At 37.9% G+C, this 19,996-nt stretch overlaps 1 protein-coding gene across 1 annotated transcript in view; it reads left to right on the forward strand.

Moving 5' to 3' along the window:
- The window catches only part of PTPRR (protein tyrosine phosphatase receptor type R), a 242,574-nt gene that overhangs the window by 24,440 nt on the left and 198,138 nt on the right, over nucleotides 1-19,996 (forward strand). Inside the window, exon 2 of the mRNA XM_028532465.2 lies at nucleotides 2,598-2,887. Coding sequence (XP_028388266.1) covers nucleotides 2,598-2,887 — 290 coding nt within the window. The remainder of the gene's footprint in view (nucleotides 1-2,597; nucleotides 2,888-19,996) is intronic.

Here is a 19,996-nt window from a genome sequence, read left to right on the forward strand (position 1 = left end):
TGTGTGTCTTTTTCCTTCACCGGGTTTTGGAAGTTTTCATTAGTGATGTCTCCAAATATATTCTTGAACCCTCGCTTTCTCTCTTATCCTTCTGGTATCCTTATCATGCAGATGTTGTTATGCTTCATATTACCCCACAGGTCCTTTAAACTATCATAATTTTTGTTAATTCTTTTTTTTTGCTGCTCTGATTGGGTGTATTTTTCCTACCTTTTCTGCCAAATCAGTGATTTGATCCTCTGCATCATCCAACCTATTTCTTATTCCTTCTAGTGTATTCTTATTTCCAATGCTGTATTCTTCATTTCTAACTGGTTATTTTCAATGCTTTCTATGTTTTTTTCACTAACTATATTCTTTTTTTAACATTTTCACTTTTCTTTTTTTTAAGATTTTATTTATTTATTTTTAGAGGGGGAAGGGAGGGAGAAAGAGAGAGAGAGAGAAACATCAATGTGCGGTTGCTGGGGGTCATGGCCTGCAACCCAGGCATGTACCCTGACTGGGAATTGAACCTGCAACACTTTGGTTCGCAGCCTGTGCTCAATCCACTGAGCCACGCCAGCCAGGGCTACTAACTATATTCTTATAACCATATTTTTAAATTCTGTATTTGATAAATTGCTTGCCTCCATTTCATTTAGCTCTTTTTCTGAAGATTTCTCCTATTCTTTCATTTGGTGGATTTTTTTTTGTCTCCCCATTTTGACTGTCTCTTTGCATTTGTTTCTGTATATTAGAGAGATCTGCTATGACCCCCAGCTTTGTCAGGTGATCTAATGTAGTAGGTGACCTGTAGGGTGTAGTGGTGCAGTCTTCTTGATCTCATGTGCTGGGTGCCCCAAGAATATCCCTTGTATGGGTTATGTGGGCTCTTGTGTTGTAACTGAGTCTAGTTTGCTATTGCCCCATTTATGTGTGAGATTGATCTTCAGGCTGACTGACTGTGAAGCTCTACCCCAACCACAGCCTGCAAGCTGCTGTACCACATGAGGCAAAATTTACCTCAGCAGGATCTGGTGCCTGAAGAGATCTCCTTTTGAATATTCTGCTTATGAAGCTAATCCTGCTCTGATGTTGTCTGAAGCTGACTACTGAGTTTTTTGGTTCTGGGCCTTTTGGGAGAGGCTGTGGTGCAGACCAATGTCATATGTGGCATGTGACTGGTCCAGGGCAACCTGACTGTAGTTACAAGTGATCCATAGTTATGGCTTTCTCTGCTGAGACTGGGTGTGTGTAGGAAAGACCAAGCTGTGCACCAAACCTAGCTTTTAACAGTACTAGACCCAGGGGCAGGTCAAAAAAAGTCCCAAGATACCCTCAAATTCACCTAACCTTCCTTTACCTGCTGGCTGCCTATTAGGCTTAGTAACTAAAAGAGCCTCTGGCTGTGTTCAACCAGCATGAGGTGGGTTCACAGTGAGTCACTAGGTAGGGGCAAGTGGAGTTTACCAGACTGATATAGGTTCTAACTTGGTGCCAGTGCTGGGTCTGAGGCCACTTAGCAAATGTCCCCAGGTATACCAACTGAAGCTGCCACCCACTGGGTGCTCGTATGCCTTCATGTTGGGACAGGGTCTCAGGGAGTCATCAGTGTGAGGCTAGCAAAGTTTACCAGAAACAAGCAGACTAAGATTTGACTGTATGAAGGAAAGGTTCTGCTCTGGTGGTCTGCAAGGGAAAAATGACCTGTGTCCTAGAGTCACTTACTTCAGTCTGTCTGAGATTCTGCCAGGAGAGTAATTATCTATGAACAGGATTTGTACAGCTTTTTGTTGCCATAAGCCTATCAAGGGAAAACCTGGAGTACCTACAGTTCCTGCGCACTGTGTTGGGGGCATTACTACATTGTGATCTGCTCATCCTGCTTATTATGTTATATAAAAGAATGTGTGTTTGCTTTTCTAATTGTTGTTTGAATTAGTGATAATTTTTTTACTAATATGCATATGTTTTCTATTTCCTCTTATGGCCAATGACAAATAGAATTATTCAATTCAATGGATAGTTACATAGTAGAAGAAATAAGGGTTTCTGGATGGATTAGTGTGCTCAGATTTCTGCTCTCAGTGAGCTTAAAATACTCTAGAGGCATTATATATATATTTATAAATTATTTATATATATTTATTTTTATATATTTATATATATAATTTTATATACATAACATTATAATGATAATATAACCAAAATAAAATAAATGTTAAATAAGAATTATATGAAATGCTATTGATTAAGGGCAAGAAAGCTTAAATAAGTGGTTGTCATTTGAACAGATAAGATATACTGGAACAGAAGCCCAACAGGGTGTTAAAACTGTGGGTTTAGACAAAGGAAGAAATTCCTGACTAAAAGAGGTATTAACACATCTGTTAAATAGGACTTTTTCAAACTACACTCACTTCTGTGATGCCACCATGTCATCAGTGTGTTCTATTTGTTGGGGACAACAAAGCAAGGGAAAACAATGGAGACTAATCTGAATCCTTCACAAGTCTTAAAGCCTCTTGGAATGAACAATTGTCAATATCAGATAGTTCTACTCATACTACTAAATAAGGTCTTTGATTTTTATTTCTGTTTCTTCCTCCTTTCAGGATGCTTTTCAGGAAATAATGATCACTTTTTGGCACTTCATCATAAGAAGAGTGGGAAGCCAGCATTCCTTTATCACCATTCACAAGACATTGAGAAGAGCCTGGATATAGCTCCACAAAAGATGTATAAACATTCCTCTTCTGAAGCTCAAATAAGTAAACACCATAAAATTGTTAATTCAGCATTTCCTAGACCTGCGTATGATTCATCTCTCAATCTGTTGGCTGCGGCTGGTCAAGATCTCGAAGTGGAAAACCTTCCAATCCCAGCAGCAAATGTAATTGTGGTAGTAAGTATTGCACTTGACTCATGCTGATGCATTCATTTGTGGCTGATGTTGAAAAAAATCTAATGATGAATAATTATCTTTGGATTTCAGTGATATTTGTTTTTACCACAGCACTTTTCATTCCCTAATATTTCCTTTTTGTTACTTGATTGTTGTCTTTTGACTTACCTTTGAATTTGAGGAGCCCATGAAATAAAAAATTTTGCCTGCCCCTAGCCAGGTAACTCAGATAGAGTGTTGTCTTGATATGCCAAGATTGCAGGTTTGATTCCTGGTCAGGACACATGCAAGAATGAGTCAATGAATGCACAAATAAGTTGAACAACAAATCAATGTTTCTCTCTCTCTCCCTCTCCCTTTTCCTCTCTCTCTAAAAATCAATTTAAAAATGAAAGAAATCTTGTCTACATCCTCTGTGCATAGCACAGTGCATGGTACAGAGTAGGTGTTTAATAAATATTTGAATTAAAATTTGCTTTAGGAAGGCCTTACAAGTATGGCATATTATATCCTGCACTGAGCCTCCTTTCTTCCATGAAAATCTCTTCTAAGCAGATATGCTTCAATATTTTTATATAAATAAATAATACTTATTAAAGATCTTCTGTTCACTTGACTGAAATTGTAAGAAATGAAGAGCCCACTGAGAGGGAAGAAGTGTATTAGGTGGAAGGTGGTTTTCTGTCACTGAAGTCAATAAAATCGTTTGGGAGGAATTAATGGATAATATTCTTAATATCACTGAACAAACACTGTTCTTATTAGTCAAGGTGGTACAAAGGCCCCATTCCTTGTATTCTTAGGATATGTCATCCAGGCCAGAGGTCCCCAGTGTGTGGAGATATCATAGTTTTAATATATGCTGAGGTCGATCCACTATTTAGACTATCAATCATCCCTTTCAAGTTTAAAACCACTATAGGAGGCTCCACATTAAAATTACAAATCATTAACTAGATGGTTGTTATTGCATTTATGCCCCAAAATATAATCAAATATGTTGACTTTTAAGGCCAGGATAATTCAATGAAGACATGTTTGCATTTTGGCAATCTCTTTATGCACCAAAATGTAATGACATTTAACAAGCTTTTTTCCCTTTTCTTTATTTTTTTATCTGCCACATATAGGTACTTTAACTAATATTAAGAATCAAGTCCATTTATTGATGTTTCCAGTTAGCATACATTGAAAATTTATTGTGATCCAGTCTTTATTTGAGATATCTAGAAACTGAGGCAAATGAAATGGCTCTGCTTTTGCTTGAGAAATGTCTGGAGGGGAATGTCAGTAATTCAGTAAATAACATAAATTGAGAACACAAGATAAGCTCTTAAGAGAAAATATGTGGGTCATTTGCCTTTTGAAATACTTGAACAAATTCTCTGCATTTACATGAGTAACAGATGTTCTGAAGGTGAAAGCCGTGTATTCAGTGAAGATAAATGATGTTAATGATGTCGCTGTATCTGGATATGCCTGTGATAATGCTAGGGCCCAGGGGAGATATTTCCTGTAGTAATATCATATACCCATAGTCATCAACTCTTAAAGTCACTGTAAATTATGGTTCAAGAGTTTTGTCCTATCTTATAATGTCATGTAGTGTCTAGTTCATTTACTATTATGAAGGATAAAAGGCATCAATAAGGAATTTTGGCATGTCATTTCACTTTTTGCTTATTTGTGGTTTGGAAAGTCATGAAAAAGCTGTGCTTTTTCTTTTGGGTGATGATTACAAAGAGGTGATAGGCTATTTCACTGCATTAGCCTTCCTTAACCTCTCTTGATCTAAGCTCTAACCATTTGTGGCTTTGATAGTTTGCAACAACTGCTAGTGCTAATGTTTCCTGTAATCCACTTACATTACTGATGTACATGGTGATTTAGTGGGAAAACCCGGGAAGTGGGATTATTTTGAAATAAATCAATAATGTTCAGCTTACTCAAAAAAACAGAGGGTCAACATTCAGTCAAGTATCAGCTGGTTTGAAGGTTCATCTATCCAGAAAAGACATTTAATAATGGAGTACAGATGATGAAAGGGAGATATTCTGGTGACTAAATGACTTTGATGGAGTAATTAATATGTGCTTATGTGACTAGAGGGTATGTGTTTTATATATATATATACATATATGTATATATGTACGTATATATAAAAACATGTATATAAAAAATATATGTGTATATATATTTATGTATATATATATATATATATTGCAGGTAATATTTTGCTTGAGGAATATTGCAATGGTACCAAAAAATATTTTTTGGATTACTTTCTATAAAAATGAACAATGATGATAAGTATAATTTCTTAAATTAAGCAAATTATTGGGACTTTTCCCAGCTGGAATAAAAAACCGTTTCCAACCTCCAAAATATATATGTGATTTCTAAACCTTCCTAGCTCAGAGGGAGAGATAACATTTTTACTTTTACATTTCTCTCTCTTTTTCTCTCTCTCTCACTTCTGACATCATTAAGATAGTGAGTTTTAGAAGGAGATATTTAACCAGAACATGAAAGATGCATATGTCCCTCTTCCTTTCCTGATTCCTAATTGTATTCACAAAGCATTTAATAAAAGCATTTGTGTACAAATGATTTTTTCCTTTTATTTTATAATTAGGAATATTTCTTTTATAATTAGGAAAATCTATAGTTTATTTACTCCAAGGAAAGGACAGCATAGTTAAAATGTTTATCCCAAAGGATGATAACTGTGCTCCTGAAGCTTAGTTAAGAAGCTGTTAATAAGATTTTTGTACAAATTCAATGTAGAAGGAAGGTGAATATCTTCAAGGTCAGTGCTGTGATAAAAGCCAAAACAACAACAATGGCTTTCACCAAATGTGTGCTGGAAACTTTGTAGCTCTTATCACTGGACCCCCAAGATATTCATCAGGGCACATGGCCACAACATCAGGAAGGAGGGAACCCTGGATCGTCAGTGCAAATGGTATAATGGAAGCAGCTGCAGGTCTTTCCAGTTCAGCAAGATCAGCAGAGATTGTTAAATGAAGAGTATTTCAATCTGGGAAAAATATGAGAAAACTGGGGATTAGGAAGGCTTTGAAATAAATGGTGGAATATAAATGGTTTACTCCAGAGGATGGAATTGAGAAAAGGAAAATAAAATAAAGAGAAGGAAGAAGGAGGAGAAGGAATATGTGGAAGAGGAGGAGAAGGAAAGAAAGAGAAGGGGATGGGCAAAGGAGGGAGGGAAGGAAGGGGGAATGGGGTAGGAAGGCAGGGAAGAGAAGAAAGATGGTATAGTGTCTGTTCTTAGGGCAATGGAAAGACTTCTGTGAGCACATAAGAGTGTGATGGGGAGTTTCCAGGAGGCTGAGGTGGCCTTTGTGAGATTCCTAGAGTCCAAAAGTGGTGAGGCTGAGCTCACCACTTGCCCAGCTCAGCACACGGACAGACATTGTCTTGTTTTTCAACACAGAACTTTTATTGCAAATATTTTTATCAGGTAGTTGATTTAGATAACAATTAAAGCCAAAAACTTTGAATAACTCTGATTTTCAGTTACATCCTGAACTCTGGTTGTTACGCCTTGAACCTCAGCTTGGTTCTGCTGTTGACCAATTTTTGAGTTTCATCCTACAGGGAAAGAGATAATTCCTAGCTATGATTTGAAGGGCTTTGAAAGTCCACCCTTCTCACTGCCTTGCCACAGTAAATAAGTTTTGTATTGTTTAGTGCATTATATCATGTCTATAAATAATTTTTGGACATTTTTTTCAATAGAGAAATTGGTTTAATTATAATTTTGTATTTGTGTGGTGAATGTTTCAAAGGGCAGGTTTAATCTGCGTAGCATCCACTAGAATTCTGCTATGTCAGGAAAGACTTATTAGTTAGGAATATTGTTTTACAAGTGACAAGAAATCTAATCCAAACTAGAGAAAATTTTGTGGTTCAAGTAACATTTCTCTACCCTATCTAGCTATAGGTATGATTGGATCAAGGGCTCAAATAATCAGTAAGGATTGATCTCCCAATTCTGCTTCCTCTGGGGTGACTTCATTCTCAGACTGGGTCTGTGCTCTTCATCTCAACTTGGTTTCCTAAAACTCCTGGAGCTTCATCTTTGTGGGCTCCTATTCAGTGGGAAAAACTGACTCTTTCACAGTCTCATTAATATACTGGGCATTCCTATGACTAGACCAATCTAAGTGAAGTATTTGCTTCATCCTTAAATAATTTGTGGCTGAGTGATAAAATTAGGCTAATTATCTAAAACCTAAACAGCATGCCTCACCCCTAGAACATCCCTAAACACCCATAAGCTGTATATAGTAGGAGAGGTCACCTGAATAAAAACTGACATTGTTAACAACCAAAGAACGGATGCCAGATAGCAGCTTAAGGTAACCTAAAGCAGAGTATTTGGGTTTTTTGTTTGTTTGTTTGTTTGTTTGTTTCATGAGATTTTTTATGTCTCTCTATCCTGGTCCAGGTCCCTTTGTGACACTTTCTTCCCTGTAGAATTAATGTGCTGCTGGAGTCAGCTGGAGAGAGATGCCACCAAGCCTCTGTCATTGGGAGAACATGGGGAAGGCCGTGTTCCATAAAGCAGACTGTTAAGACTTCAGTTTTCAAGACACAATAGTCCCTTCAAAAAATGAGGACTTACCACTTAGCTTCAGGAGTTTGATTCTTGTACAAAATGAGTGACAAAAGTCATACTCTGAGTTCTCCAGTAGTGGCAAATTCATTCTGACATAGGAGAAAATTAAGGTGCTTGGGCAATGTCCTGATATCTAAACTATGCCAATGATAAGGACCCTGATTTAGTGCAATCTGTTGGACCCAGGATATTATGTTGCTAGAATGTCTAAAATTTGCAAAAAGCACTGTAGCCTATATACTTCTTTATGGTAACTGCATATGGGATGGGGAGTAAAAGGAATGGCTTGAGCTATAGGGGAAGCAGGTGCATAACTCACAGAAAGTGTGATTCAAATGCAGGCTTTTGGGAAGTTATGAATTATTACATGTCAAAGGCATTCAGGGCCATAGTAAATACCAAATTAAAAATGCTAAATGGATGTATGATACAGTGTACCATAATGTAGGGTGTGACCTGGATATCTTCCCATACAGTCTGAGACACTTGTCCCAAGTTCCTAGAGGGAATGAGTGTAAAAACCTAGGAAAAAAATCTCTGCCATGTCTTGATATGGCAATCCATTTGTTAAAACAATCAAATTTTTTCTTTAATTTTCAAATAAATGTGGTAATATTATAGAAACTTGTCTTCTTTGAAAGTGGCACTTTGCCTGTAGACCCTACCAACTTTGTGATTTGGTATTTGTTCTGTGTATTAGTTATCTGTTTTTACATAACATATTACCTCAACATTTAGCATCTTCAAACAAGAAATATGTATTATGTCACACAGTTTATGAAGGGCAGGAACTTGGGAACAGATTAGTTGTGTAGTTCTGCCTCAGAGGTTTCTGAAGTCAAGCTGTCAAAGTCTCTGAATACTTGACTGAGCTGAAAGATTCACTTCCAAGTTCACTGACATGGCTATGAGCTGGAAGCTTCAGTTCCTCAAACGTGGATATCTCCACAGAGCTGCTCACAACACAGCTTCCCCCAGAGCATGTGAAGAGAGAGAGAAAAAGACACTAGACTGCCTTGTATGACTGAGTCTCCAAGTCACATACCATCATTCACACTTGATTCTGTTCATTAGCAATGAGTCACTAGGTCTAGCCTGCATTCATGGGACAGAGACTACAGAGGGAATGAATACTAGAAGGCAGGGACCATTGGGGGCCGCCTTAGAGTGTGTACCCCAATCTTCAAAGAAAGTTGAGGAATCATTGGATTATGCTATTGCTTGTTATGTACTTCTATCTATAAATTCAGGAAAGGTAACTGTGCAGAAACCATAGTACAGAAATGTCATCATATATAGTCATGGCGGAAGGAACTACATCAATAAAGAGCCTTCCAGCTTGAAAGAAACTCATGATTAGATGTCAATTTACAGACAAGGAAATCAAGGTTCCAAATCAGGAACTTTCTCCAGGTTACACTGTTAATAATAAGGGTGACAGGCAGATTAAAATCCTAATTTGCCTGACTTCAAAACTCAAACATTTTATATTTAACCATAAATCATTTGATTTGCTTTCAGAAAAATGCTATAAATTTTTTCAACAGAAAATTTAACTTTATGAATTATACTTCATTTAAGTAGTGGTAATGTTAATTTTTATTCTTCTGAAAATACACTCATTGATAGCTAGATGTTAACATTGGAGCCAGAGAGAAAAAGACAAAAGATCCATGATGACCATGGATCTTTATTATACATAATAATAAAAAATGAATTATACTGTCAAATCCTATTTTACTTTTAAGAAAGTTCAGAAAAAAGCTCTGTAATCTACTTTGGAAATTTGGTTAAATTTTTGTCTTTTTCTTAATTTACCCTAAATGCTTCATGTTGAACTATAAGAGCTTATATAATCACCTTTTCTTTTACCCCAAATCCTTGCATTTTGATAAGCTTTGTGCTTAGATTCTCCAGATATTGTTGCCCCCCTGGAAAATAGTCTTGAAGTCAAAATTCCATTCTTGAGCTTGGCATCCTGACAGTCGTAACTGTCACCATCTGTTGCTTTTCTCTGTTCCTAGCTCCTAAGGCGAGGAGGATGCTTGAACACATGCTGGAAACATTAGAGGTCAAGCTCAGGCAATGTCTACGTGAAGTTTCAAAACCCGACCACTCGGCACACCTGCTTGTTTTGGATCATTTAGCCTCAGCACTAAAATAACTGAAGTCTTAAAAGAACTGAATTAATTAATTAACACACTTATTGGAGATGGAATATATTTAGGTACAGACAGTTTTCTCCAAGATTTCATAGAATTTCAGAATTGTTGAAAATATAGAGAAGGAATAAGAGGAACAAAAATAAGCCTTAACTATTACATTATAATGTCATCCTAATATATGTATCTATTAGTCATATACATATATGGTATAGACTGTGTTTTATAAAAATATGGAATCTGCATGCATAAAGTCTTATATTTTTTACTTAGTTTATATTATGGGCACATTTTCATACCATTAACTATCTTTATATAGCATCTTTTTAAATTTTTATTTATTTTTTAAATATATTTTATTGATTATGCCATTATAGTTGTCCAATTACCCCCCTTCATTCCCCTCCACCCTGCACACCCTCTCCCACCCACATTCTTCCCATTCAGTTCATGTCCATGTGTCATAAGTTCTTTAGCTTCTACATTTCCCATACTATTCTTACCCTCCCCCTATCTATTTTCTACCTACCATCTATGCTACTTATTCTCTGTACCTTTTCCACCTCTCCCCTCCTCCCACTCCCCTGTTGCTAACCCTCCATGTGATCTCCATTTCTGTGGTTCTGTTCCTGTTCTAGTTGATTGCTTAGTTTTTTCATGTTTGTTTTAGGTGTGGTTGTTAATTATTGTGAGTTTTCTGTCATTTTACTATACATGTTTTTTATCTTCTTTTTCTTAGATAAATTCCTTTAACATTTCATAAAATAAGGGCTTGGTGATGATGAACTCCTTTAACTTGACCTTATCTGAGAAGCACTTTATCTGCCTTTCCATTCTAAATGAAAGCTTTGCTGGATAGAGCAATCTTGGATGTAGATCCTTCCCTTTCATGACTTGGAATACTTCTTTCCAGTCCCTTCTTGCCTGTAAAGTCTCTTTTGAGAAATCAGCTGACAGTCTGATGGGAACTCCTTTGTAGGTTACTGTCTCCTTATCTCTTGTTGCTTCTAGGATTCTTTCCTTCATTTTTACCTTGGCTAATGTAGTTATGATGTGCCTTGGTGTGTTCCTTCTTGGGTCCAACTTCTTTGGGACTCTCTGAGCTTCCTGGACTTCCTGGAAGTCTATTTCCTTTTCCAGAATGGGGAAGTTCTCCTTTATTATTTGTTCAGATAAGTTTTCCACTTGCTGCTCTTCCTCTTCTCCTGCTGGTACCCCTATAATTCAGATGTGGGAACGTTTAAACATGTCCTGGAGGTTCTTAAGCTTCTCCTCATTTTTTGAATTCTTATTTCTTCATTCTTTTCTGTTTGGTTGTTTCTTTCTTCCTTCTGGTCTACTCTATTGTTTTGAGTCCCAGTTTCCTTCCCATCACTATTGGTTCCCTGTGCATTTTTCTTCATTTCTCTTATTGTAGCCTTCATTTGTTCATCTAATTTGGGGCCAAAATCAACCAATTCTGTGAGCATCCTGATTACCAGAGCTTTGAACTGTGCATCTGATAGGTTGGCTATCTCTTAGTCACTTAAAAGTACTGGTTGTAGTAGGGCTTCCAATTCTGTTTGAGCCATCTTTTTTTTTTTTTTTGGTCTGGTTTCACCTCTTACATATGGGGGTGGAGCCTTCGGTGTTCACCAAGGTGAGGCACGGCAGTCGCTGGGTTGTGACATTGTATGTGGGGACAGGATCCAAGGGGGAACAGTGGCGCTTGCTCCACTCTCCTTGGGACTTCAGTCCCTTCTGCCACTTCCCCCAAGCAAACTGGACCCCTCTGGTGCCAATTCCTGTGTGAGTGCACTTGTGCATGCCATAGGACTTTCCAAGGACCTCTCCTGTGAGGTTGGGAGTCTCTCCCTGCACCTCAACCCCCACAGGTGTTTTCAGTCAGTGTCCCGAAGCTCTATTTCCCAGTGCTGGGATCCTGGGTTGTGTGCAGTGCCTTGCTTCACAATTCCCACCTCTCTGGGTCTGCCAGCTGCTGCTTGTGCGCTCAGGGTCCACCCGCTGCAGTCATGCATGCCCTGGATGCCTTACACGTCCTGTCCCAACACTCTCCACTCTCCTCTCCAAAGCATGACCCGCCCCTCCTACCCATCTGGATGAACGGGTCTATTTTAACTTCTTGGTTGTCCGACTTCCATACAGTTCAATTTTCTGTCAGTTGTGATTGTTATTCTGTTTCTAAACTGTTGTTGTCCCTATCTTGGTTGTGTGAGGAGGCACAATGTGTCTACCTATGCCTCCATCTTGGCCAGAACATATAGCATCATTTCTTTACAGCTGCTAAAAATTCCATTGTGTAATGGATTTTACAGTTTTATATAGTGACTTATTCCCAACACATTCAGTGATTTAAAGCAGCTGATTTTGAGGATAAATAAATATTGTATATATCAAATATAGTATTCTTTTTATTGCAACTGCCTAACTAATATTATTGAAAGAATTTGAGAAATTTATCTTAAAGGAAAGTCTTTATGAACTCTGTATATAATTGTAATATGGGTCTATTTTTTTTCACTTGGCCAAATTATTTGTGTTCCATAGGCCTTAAATATTAGGCAAAGGAAGTATTTAAAACAGCCAAAGAAGTTATAAGGACAAAAAAAGAGAGAGTGTTCTATTAAGAGCACATAAAATATTCTTTTAGGACTTTTTTCACTGAGAAACTTGGAAGTGCTATGTCTCTTTATATTGGAGCCTAACACCTCTCCATTTATTTTTTAAGGTTTTATTTGTTTATTTTTAGAGAGAGGGGGAAGGAGGGAGAGAAACATCAATGTGGGGTTGCCTCTTGCACACCGCATGCTGGGGACCTGGCCCACAACCCAGGCAGGTGCCCTGACTGGGAGTCGAACCCATGACTGTTTGGTTCACAGACCAGCACTCAATCCACTGAGTCATACCAGTCAGGGCCCCCTTTTTAAATCCAAAATTTCTACAGTAGTGTAAAAATAAATTGGATCTACAGATAAACAAAGAAGGTGTGTTTTCTTTGGAACAAATATTTACTTGTCAGGTCTTTAAAAATGCTCTTTGGTTTTCTAGTTGTTAAGAACTGGGGGTCCTCTTGTAACCTCTGTGAGTGAGTTTGTCCCTTTTTCTTTCTTTTCTTCTTCCTTTCTCTATTTCTCTCTAACCATAAATACCTACAAATCGTGGTTAGGTTTTGCTTTTTAACTATATGATGCTCTGCTTGAAAATCTAACTGCTAATAGGTAATTCTATTGGGTTCTCTGGGCACTGGCCCTACCTATGCATGATGGGATTGGCACTGTTTAGCCAACATCTCAGTTGCCTCAACATGATGTCCATAATTTAAATGGTAGAAACAATTTGCTGCTTTCTCTTGTTTAAAAAAAATGCAGGAGCTGAAAGTCTCTTGAAGGTTCTCTCCCTGGGCAAAGTTGTGAAGCTAACTCATTGGTAATTTTTACTGTTAGTAACTGAGTGCAGCACAGCTGATACTTCATACCCTGAGTGACCACATGGTCACTAGGGAGTCAAGGTTCTTTATCTCCTGCCCTTCCATTCTCTGTCTTCCCAAACCACATGTTTTCCTGAGCCAGGACCATTCTAGCCAATCCCACTGCTAACACCCCCTCTGCTCTCTACATTACTCTTACTTAACACTTCACTTAAGACATTTTTGGCCACCACATGTGAGTAGGGGGCAGATTTCCCACACCAAGCAATTCTGTGACAGCAGCTTGTCATCTACAATTTCATTTAGTTCTGACACTATCTACTTGGAAATAGCATCAGATCTGTTGTTATCCGGTGGAAGTGGGGTTCTTGCACTATCAACACACATACACAAAATGTACTGAGGCCCACAGGGAAGGATGTGGCTCTATGGTATGGTTCATTTATGATGTATAATTAAGGACATTACCCTCCTGACTTTCCAATATCCCATCTTTGTTTGTCTTGTCCTATAAAAGGTCCAATCTTTTTTTTTAATAAGGCCAGGATGAAGGCCACTGCTTGGAGTCTATGCTCCATATTCAAGTCTAGTCCAGTCCAGCGTTAAGCTAGCTTAGTGTGTGTTTCTAGCTATAATCCATTGCTGTGCTGTGGTATTCAGCCTCCCTCCTGGAGGCCATGGGCCATGTGGCCATAAAGAGAACAGGTATGTACACTGCATGAGTTAAGGTCACAGGTGAGAGAGAGAGCATCTTTGTCTTCCTGGGGTCATATTAACTTGTGCTTTGGACAGACCAGGTGTCTTTTTCAAGTGAACCAATTAACCTCCCAATTTTGCAGGCTTTGGTTGGGTTTACACCTCCTAGTTAGACTGACAGGCCCCTTTTAGGTCCCGCACCTCCCCTGGCACCCCCGAACAATCTAGCCCGGGAGGAGGGAAGGGAGGAGTGTTAGTCCCCTTGGAGGAGCAATGCTGTCATCCTTTGGGATGCTTAAAATGGTCACTTCCTATTGAAGTAAGCAGGGTCCCTGTTTCCTAATTTATTAAGCTCAATGTCTAGTTCCCTTTATTTCTCCTTTCAACATCTAGCTTAACAATGATGGTAACACTTTTGCTTACTAGATTACCAGTTTATTATAAAAGGATATAATTCGGGAACTGGTAAATGGAAAAGATGCATAGGGCAAGGTATGTGGGAAAAGATGCAGAACTTCCTAGCCCTCTCTGGGTGCTCCCCACTCCCACCACCTCCACGTGTTCACCAATCTGGAATCCCTTCAAATCCTTTTTTTTTTTTTTGGAATTTTGCAGAGGCTTCTTTACATAGGCATGATTGATGAAATCACCGGCTATTGGTGATCCAGCCCTTCTCCCTCCTCCCCAGAGGTTAGAGGTCAGGACTGAAATCATTCTAATTCCTCTATTCACCAGTTGGTTTCCCTGGCAACCTGCCCCTATTCTTAGGGGCTTTCCAAAAGTTAGTTCATTAACATAAACTTGGGTGTGCTTACAAGGGCTTATAATGAATAACAAATGATGGCAATTTTACCTTTATGGCTCTGGAGTTATTTTAGGAACTAGGAACAAAACTAAATAGCTTTAAAAAGATGCTCCTATAGCTCATATAGGAAACTACATGGTTTTAGGATGTATGTGCCAGGAGCTATGGAAACTGACCAAAATATTTTTCCTAATGTAAATCATAATACCACTTCACCTTAGCCATTTATCATCATCTTTTCATAAAGACGGTTGGTTATAATCTTGTACTTAGCCATTTTCCATGTTTTTTGAAATGCAAAAATATAATCCAACCATTATTCATTTCCCAAGTTGTTTCTTTTCATACCTGTCTGGCATAGTTGAACCATTTTAATTCAGAAAACAAGTCAAGAGGACATTATCAACTTTACATATCTTTCAATTTACCCTACATTTTCATATACTCTAGTCTATACTAGCAACACATAAGTTTAAAGGAAAAAGAAAAGAAAGACCCACTTTTGAAGGAGAGAGCAAATGTTCACAGTTTCTAAGACTGCAGGAAGAGCTGTGTTTGTGAGACCTCTTTGCCCTCCTCTCTAGGAATGACAGCCATGGGATTCAAATTACAAGAGAGCCTGAAAGTCTTAGAGAGCACTGAGAATGGGTGTTAGACAACCATGGATGAGAATCTATCTTATTCTGAGATTTTCTGGATTGCGTTCATTAATGCCATCCAATCAATTATTCTGAATATCTCTGGAGTCTATATTTGTTTGTGTGTATAGTTTAGAAAGCCTCCTATCATTTCATGCTCTATTAACATCCCTGATCACACCCCTGATCTTGTGATGCTGCATGGCTAACAAATTTGATTATTTTTCCCACCTGAAAACATAGCAACTAGAATTAGGTGTTTAAACAGAACAGGTTCTTTGTGTGTTAAGCCATTGAGTTAATTTCTATCTTTTTTAAAACTGGCCTGTTTTCTTAAATAGGAAATATTGGGCTGCAAATAGCAAAATCTATGTTGAACAGGCTGCCAGGAAATTTTTTTAAATATAGGCTTTAAAACCAGCAATCTTTTTCCGTGGGCAAATGAATGAAAAAAATTGTCGATGTGTGGCAAGCAATGGTATCATCTTTATTCTTAAGTATATTTTTTAAAATTACAAATCAGATGGATAAGATCAAATCAATGCCAAGCTAGATTATAAAAAATGTCTTAGTTATAGGAAACAATATATTTTTGGTGAATAACTGATATACATAAGCCATGGACTGGAGAAGAATATGTAAGTAATATCTATAAGGAACTAGCAGTCTTAAATATATGGGTTCTTGACTTTATACAGGAAAGGTTTTACAACACAAGTCCAGGTAATTTTGAGAGTACATTTGTCAAAGCTGTGGTTAGTAAAACAAAGGAAGAGCTTAAGATAGAAAAGGCAAGGTAATAGCAATAGGAGTGAGCCTAGACACAGTTGCCTTGGTCCTTTGGAAACATAAGGAAGAGTTAAGTCTAGGAGAAGCTACCTTGGCCCTTTAGAAAGAAGGTCACAGAGGCAGAAAAAGTGAGTCAGGTGAGCTGCACAAACTCAGGAAACAAGTTACAAAGGCAAAAGGAGGACCCTTGGAGACAGGTTCAGAGGGTTAGTGGATGAGCTGCCACTGCCTGCTGCATCTCTGGTTGCAGGACTTCTGGGAACCCATAGAGCTTAGGAGAAAAAAAAAAAGATACATGCCTGAGGAAAGAAGGAGGTGACGGCACGTGTGTGCTCCAGAGAGCGTGCACATGGGGTCCTTTGTCTTAAGGGTTTTTATCTGTTTTCTTTTTTATTTATTTATTTATTTATTTATTTATTTATTTTTAGAGAGGGAAGGGGGGGAGAGAGAGAGAGAGAGAGAAACATCAATGTGCGGTTGCTGGGGGTTATGGCCTGCAACCCAGAAATGTACCCTGGCTGGGAATCGAACCTGGGACACTTTGGTTCCCAGCCCATGCTCAATCCACTGAGCTATGCCAGCCAGGGCTTTTTATCTGTTTTCTAAAGGCTGAAATTATAGGGGAGGTCTCAGGAGAGGATCTCAATAGAATATTCATCAGCTTTACTGGTGTGTCCTTTGACATGGTGATGAATCAAAATAAACTTATAAAAGAGTGGGGGTCATTCTCTGGTCAGTTTCACCTTCAAAGAATGTCATCAAAGAGTGACCAGGACTGAGGCAGGTCTGCCCTAGCATGGTCTGGAATATATAAACCATTTGCTCCTGAGTGTCCTTGGTTAGGGAAGATAAGACCTTGTGATTTATTATCTGGCTGTAAATTGCTCAGCAATTTATCTGACTCAGTTTCCCCATTCCACTCGCCAAGGATTTTTCCTACCTTCTAACTATCTTGCCTCACCAAGAATAAGTAGGAGAAACTGGATTCTCAGACATGGAAAAGTTTTGAATGGATATTTGCTCCTTGCTCCTTGAAATATTCATTCATTTAAAAATATTGTTGAGTTGCCTCCTCAGTAAAGAAGACTCTGGGGATGTAAGAGTGGCAAGATGAACAAGATTATTTCAGCTATGTAATTTAAATTCTAATGGAAGAAAGACATAAAATAAGTAAACAACTGAACATAATTTCAGATGGTGGTAAGTGCGATAAAGAAAACAAAATAGCCCTGGCTGGTATGGCTCAGTGGATTGAGCACGGGCCTGTGAAGCTAGGGGTTGCTGGTTCAATTCCTGATCAGGGCACATGCCTTGGTTGTGGGCCAGGTCCCCGGTCAGGGGGTGTGTGAGAGGCAACTACACATTGATGTTTCTGTCCCTCTCTTTCTCCCTCCCTTCCCCCTCTCTAAAAATAAATAAATAAAATATTTTTAAAAAGAAAACAAAACAAAAAGAAAAAGGAAAACAAAACAGTTATGAGGCAGAGCAAAATTGTAAGGATGATATTATATTGGATATTGAAGGATTCTGTTGGATAATTCTGGATATCTAGGGATTAAATCAAGGTGTAGCTCCTACATGGAAGCTCTGTGGGAGAAGTATAATTCTGGAATCAGCAGAAATGTATTAGAATCCTAAATCACATATTAAATGTGTTTCCTGCAGTGACTGACTTAACATCTCTGTATTTCAGTTGCTCATTTGTGGAAAAAGAAAAAGTGATTCTAATAATATCCATCCTATAGAGTTGTTGCAGGAATTGAATTAGATAAAGAATTCAAGACACTTTGTAGTGTGCTTGACACATAGGAAGATCCTTGTAAAAATTGGATGCTATTATTAACATTATATGGACAATGCAAAATATATCTTGCTAGTTTTACTACCAAGAATAGTTGCATTTCTCTTGAGTCTCTGGTTGGCTTATAATTATATCTTTTAAATGCTGTGAATCATGTTTCCCTCTAACTCTTGACTGCTAAAAAGCTGAGAGCTAAATTTGTGGTATACCTCTAACAAATTTAGGGAACTTTATTGAATGCCTTATTTATTTTGTGAACTAACTTCATTCTTGGCTGGATGTTTCCATTTCTTCACTCATTTTTCTTTTAATTCAATTTCCTCACTTCCATGCTTTATATTGTTTTGTTTCATATGTGTTTTTGTAAGCTGCCATAAATCTTTTCTCTAATATGTCCTAAATACATAGTCACTCTGACAAAATAGCAATCAGTACGGACAAGTTGAGTCGGAATGTTACACAGCAGGAAATCCCCTTACAGAAAGAATGTGTTTACCCATCAGGTTGAAGAAATAAAATATAGTTTATATAAAAGAATTACAGTGTATATAATCATATGTTTGGCACACTGCCCAGTGGGCCCAACCTCAACCAATACGCACATCAGGGCCCAGACTTCTCCCTCCTTGTGAGCAGTTTCACACAGTGGGAACAGAATGGTTTTAAGAGACACCCTGGGTTCACATGCCTCTTCTGCCACTAAAACTACCTTGGAGATCTTGGGAAGTCAACGAACATTCTGAGTTTTTATGTCTTCATTTTAATGGTAATTGTGATACCTGACCTGGCTGCCTCCTTTGATTCTTTCTAGAATCAGTGAATTCGTCCTACAAGCACCACACTTTGTCATAATGTCAGCTGTTACAATCATGGTGGTAGTGGGTGATGATAATGCCAATTTTGTTGTTGATGTACTCTGATCTTGGGGGGAAAATCCCAGTTTTGTAATGGGCTTCCTACCTTGTACAAATCTAGAAGGAACCCTTCACATGGCCATCTCAACCAACAGCATTCCCCAGAGCTGTGCGTCACACAACCCTCACAGCCACTCATGGTGGTCCTGACTAAAACCCTGCTTATATTCCATTGCTGATTACCTGGGTTCTTGACATCGTCTTCCTTTCCCGAGTGTCTACTTTGTTCAGCCAAACAGAACTTCAGTTCCTGGGCCTGGAGACCTGCCTTTTCATTAGTTTTATCTTTGCACTCAGATCTCACAACCAGCACACACCCCTACCTGCTTTTGTGTACCATGGGCCATCTTCCTATAAAACACCCACCTACTATACTACTCCTGTCTGCTGAAAGACTTTCTTTTCCATTGACCAGAAGCACTAACACTGCTCTGTGTTCACCTCTTGTCTCCTGCTCCCAGATGCAACTCCTTCTTCCCCCCCAAAGTTTTCTCAAATCAAATGATGTATTGATTGCCTTTAGGATCTTAACATTAGCTATATTGTCAGTAGCTACTGCTACAAAAAAACTTATTTTTAAAGGTATCATTAACCCAAAAGCAGAATAATTTATTGATAACCTAATAATTTATTAATAACCTAATATTTATTTCCAAGTTACCACAGAAGGTCAAATAATAAGGATTTCACACATATGAATACATACTCTTGGTAATTGAAGCTTTCCTTTATAATTAGGCTGGTATGTGAATCTTTTTCATTTATATTACACATTTCTTCATTCTAAATGTATGTTAAAATGTTTTACTGTTGCTTTAAAAATTAAGTCATACTTATTCCTCAAGATGCTTTTGTAATAATAATAGGTCATAGATATACCTTAGAGTCTTTGAATATAAATTTGACTTACTTCTTCTGAATAGCTGCATAATTTCCAAGTTTGTTTACATCAAACACTTTCTTAAACTAGTTCTCAGATTCAGTGCACACCCATGTTGTTTGCAGTTTTCATTTCTTTGTGTATGTGTTTTATATTTGCCATAACAGAATTGCTACAATAAACATCTTTGCTGCAATAAACACACTTGAAAAATATATATATATCTTTTTAACCCAAAATCAGAATATATATACACACACACACACATACATATAAAATATATACATAAACATATGATTTGGTTTTGTTCACTTACATAGAGTTTTATATTTTAAATATATGAATAAGAGAT

This window comes from Phyllostomus discolor, chromosome 2, assembly GCF_004126475.2.
Source record: "Phyllostomus discolor isolate MPI-MPIP mPhyDis1 chromosome 2, mPhyDis1.pri.v3, whole genome shotgun sequence".
Lineage (NCBI taxonomy): Eukaryota > Metazoa > Chordata > Mammalia > Chiroptera > Phyllostomidae > Phyllostomus > Phyllostomus discolor.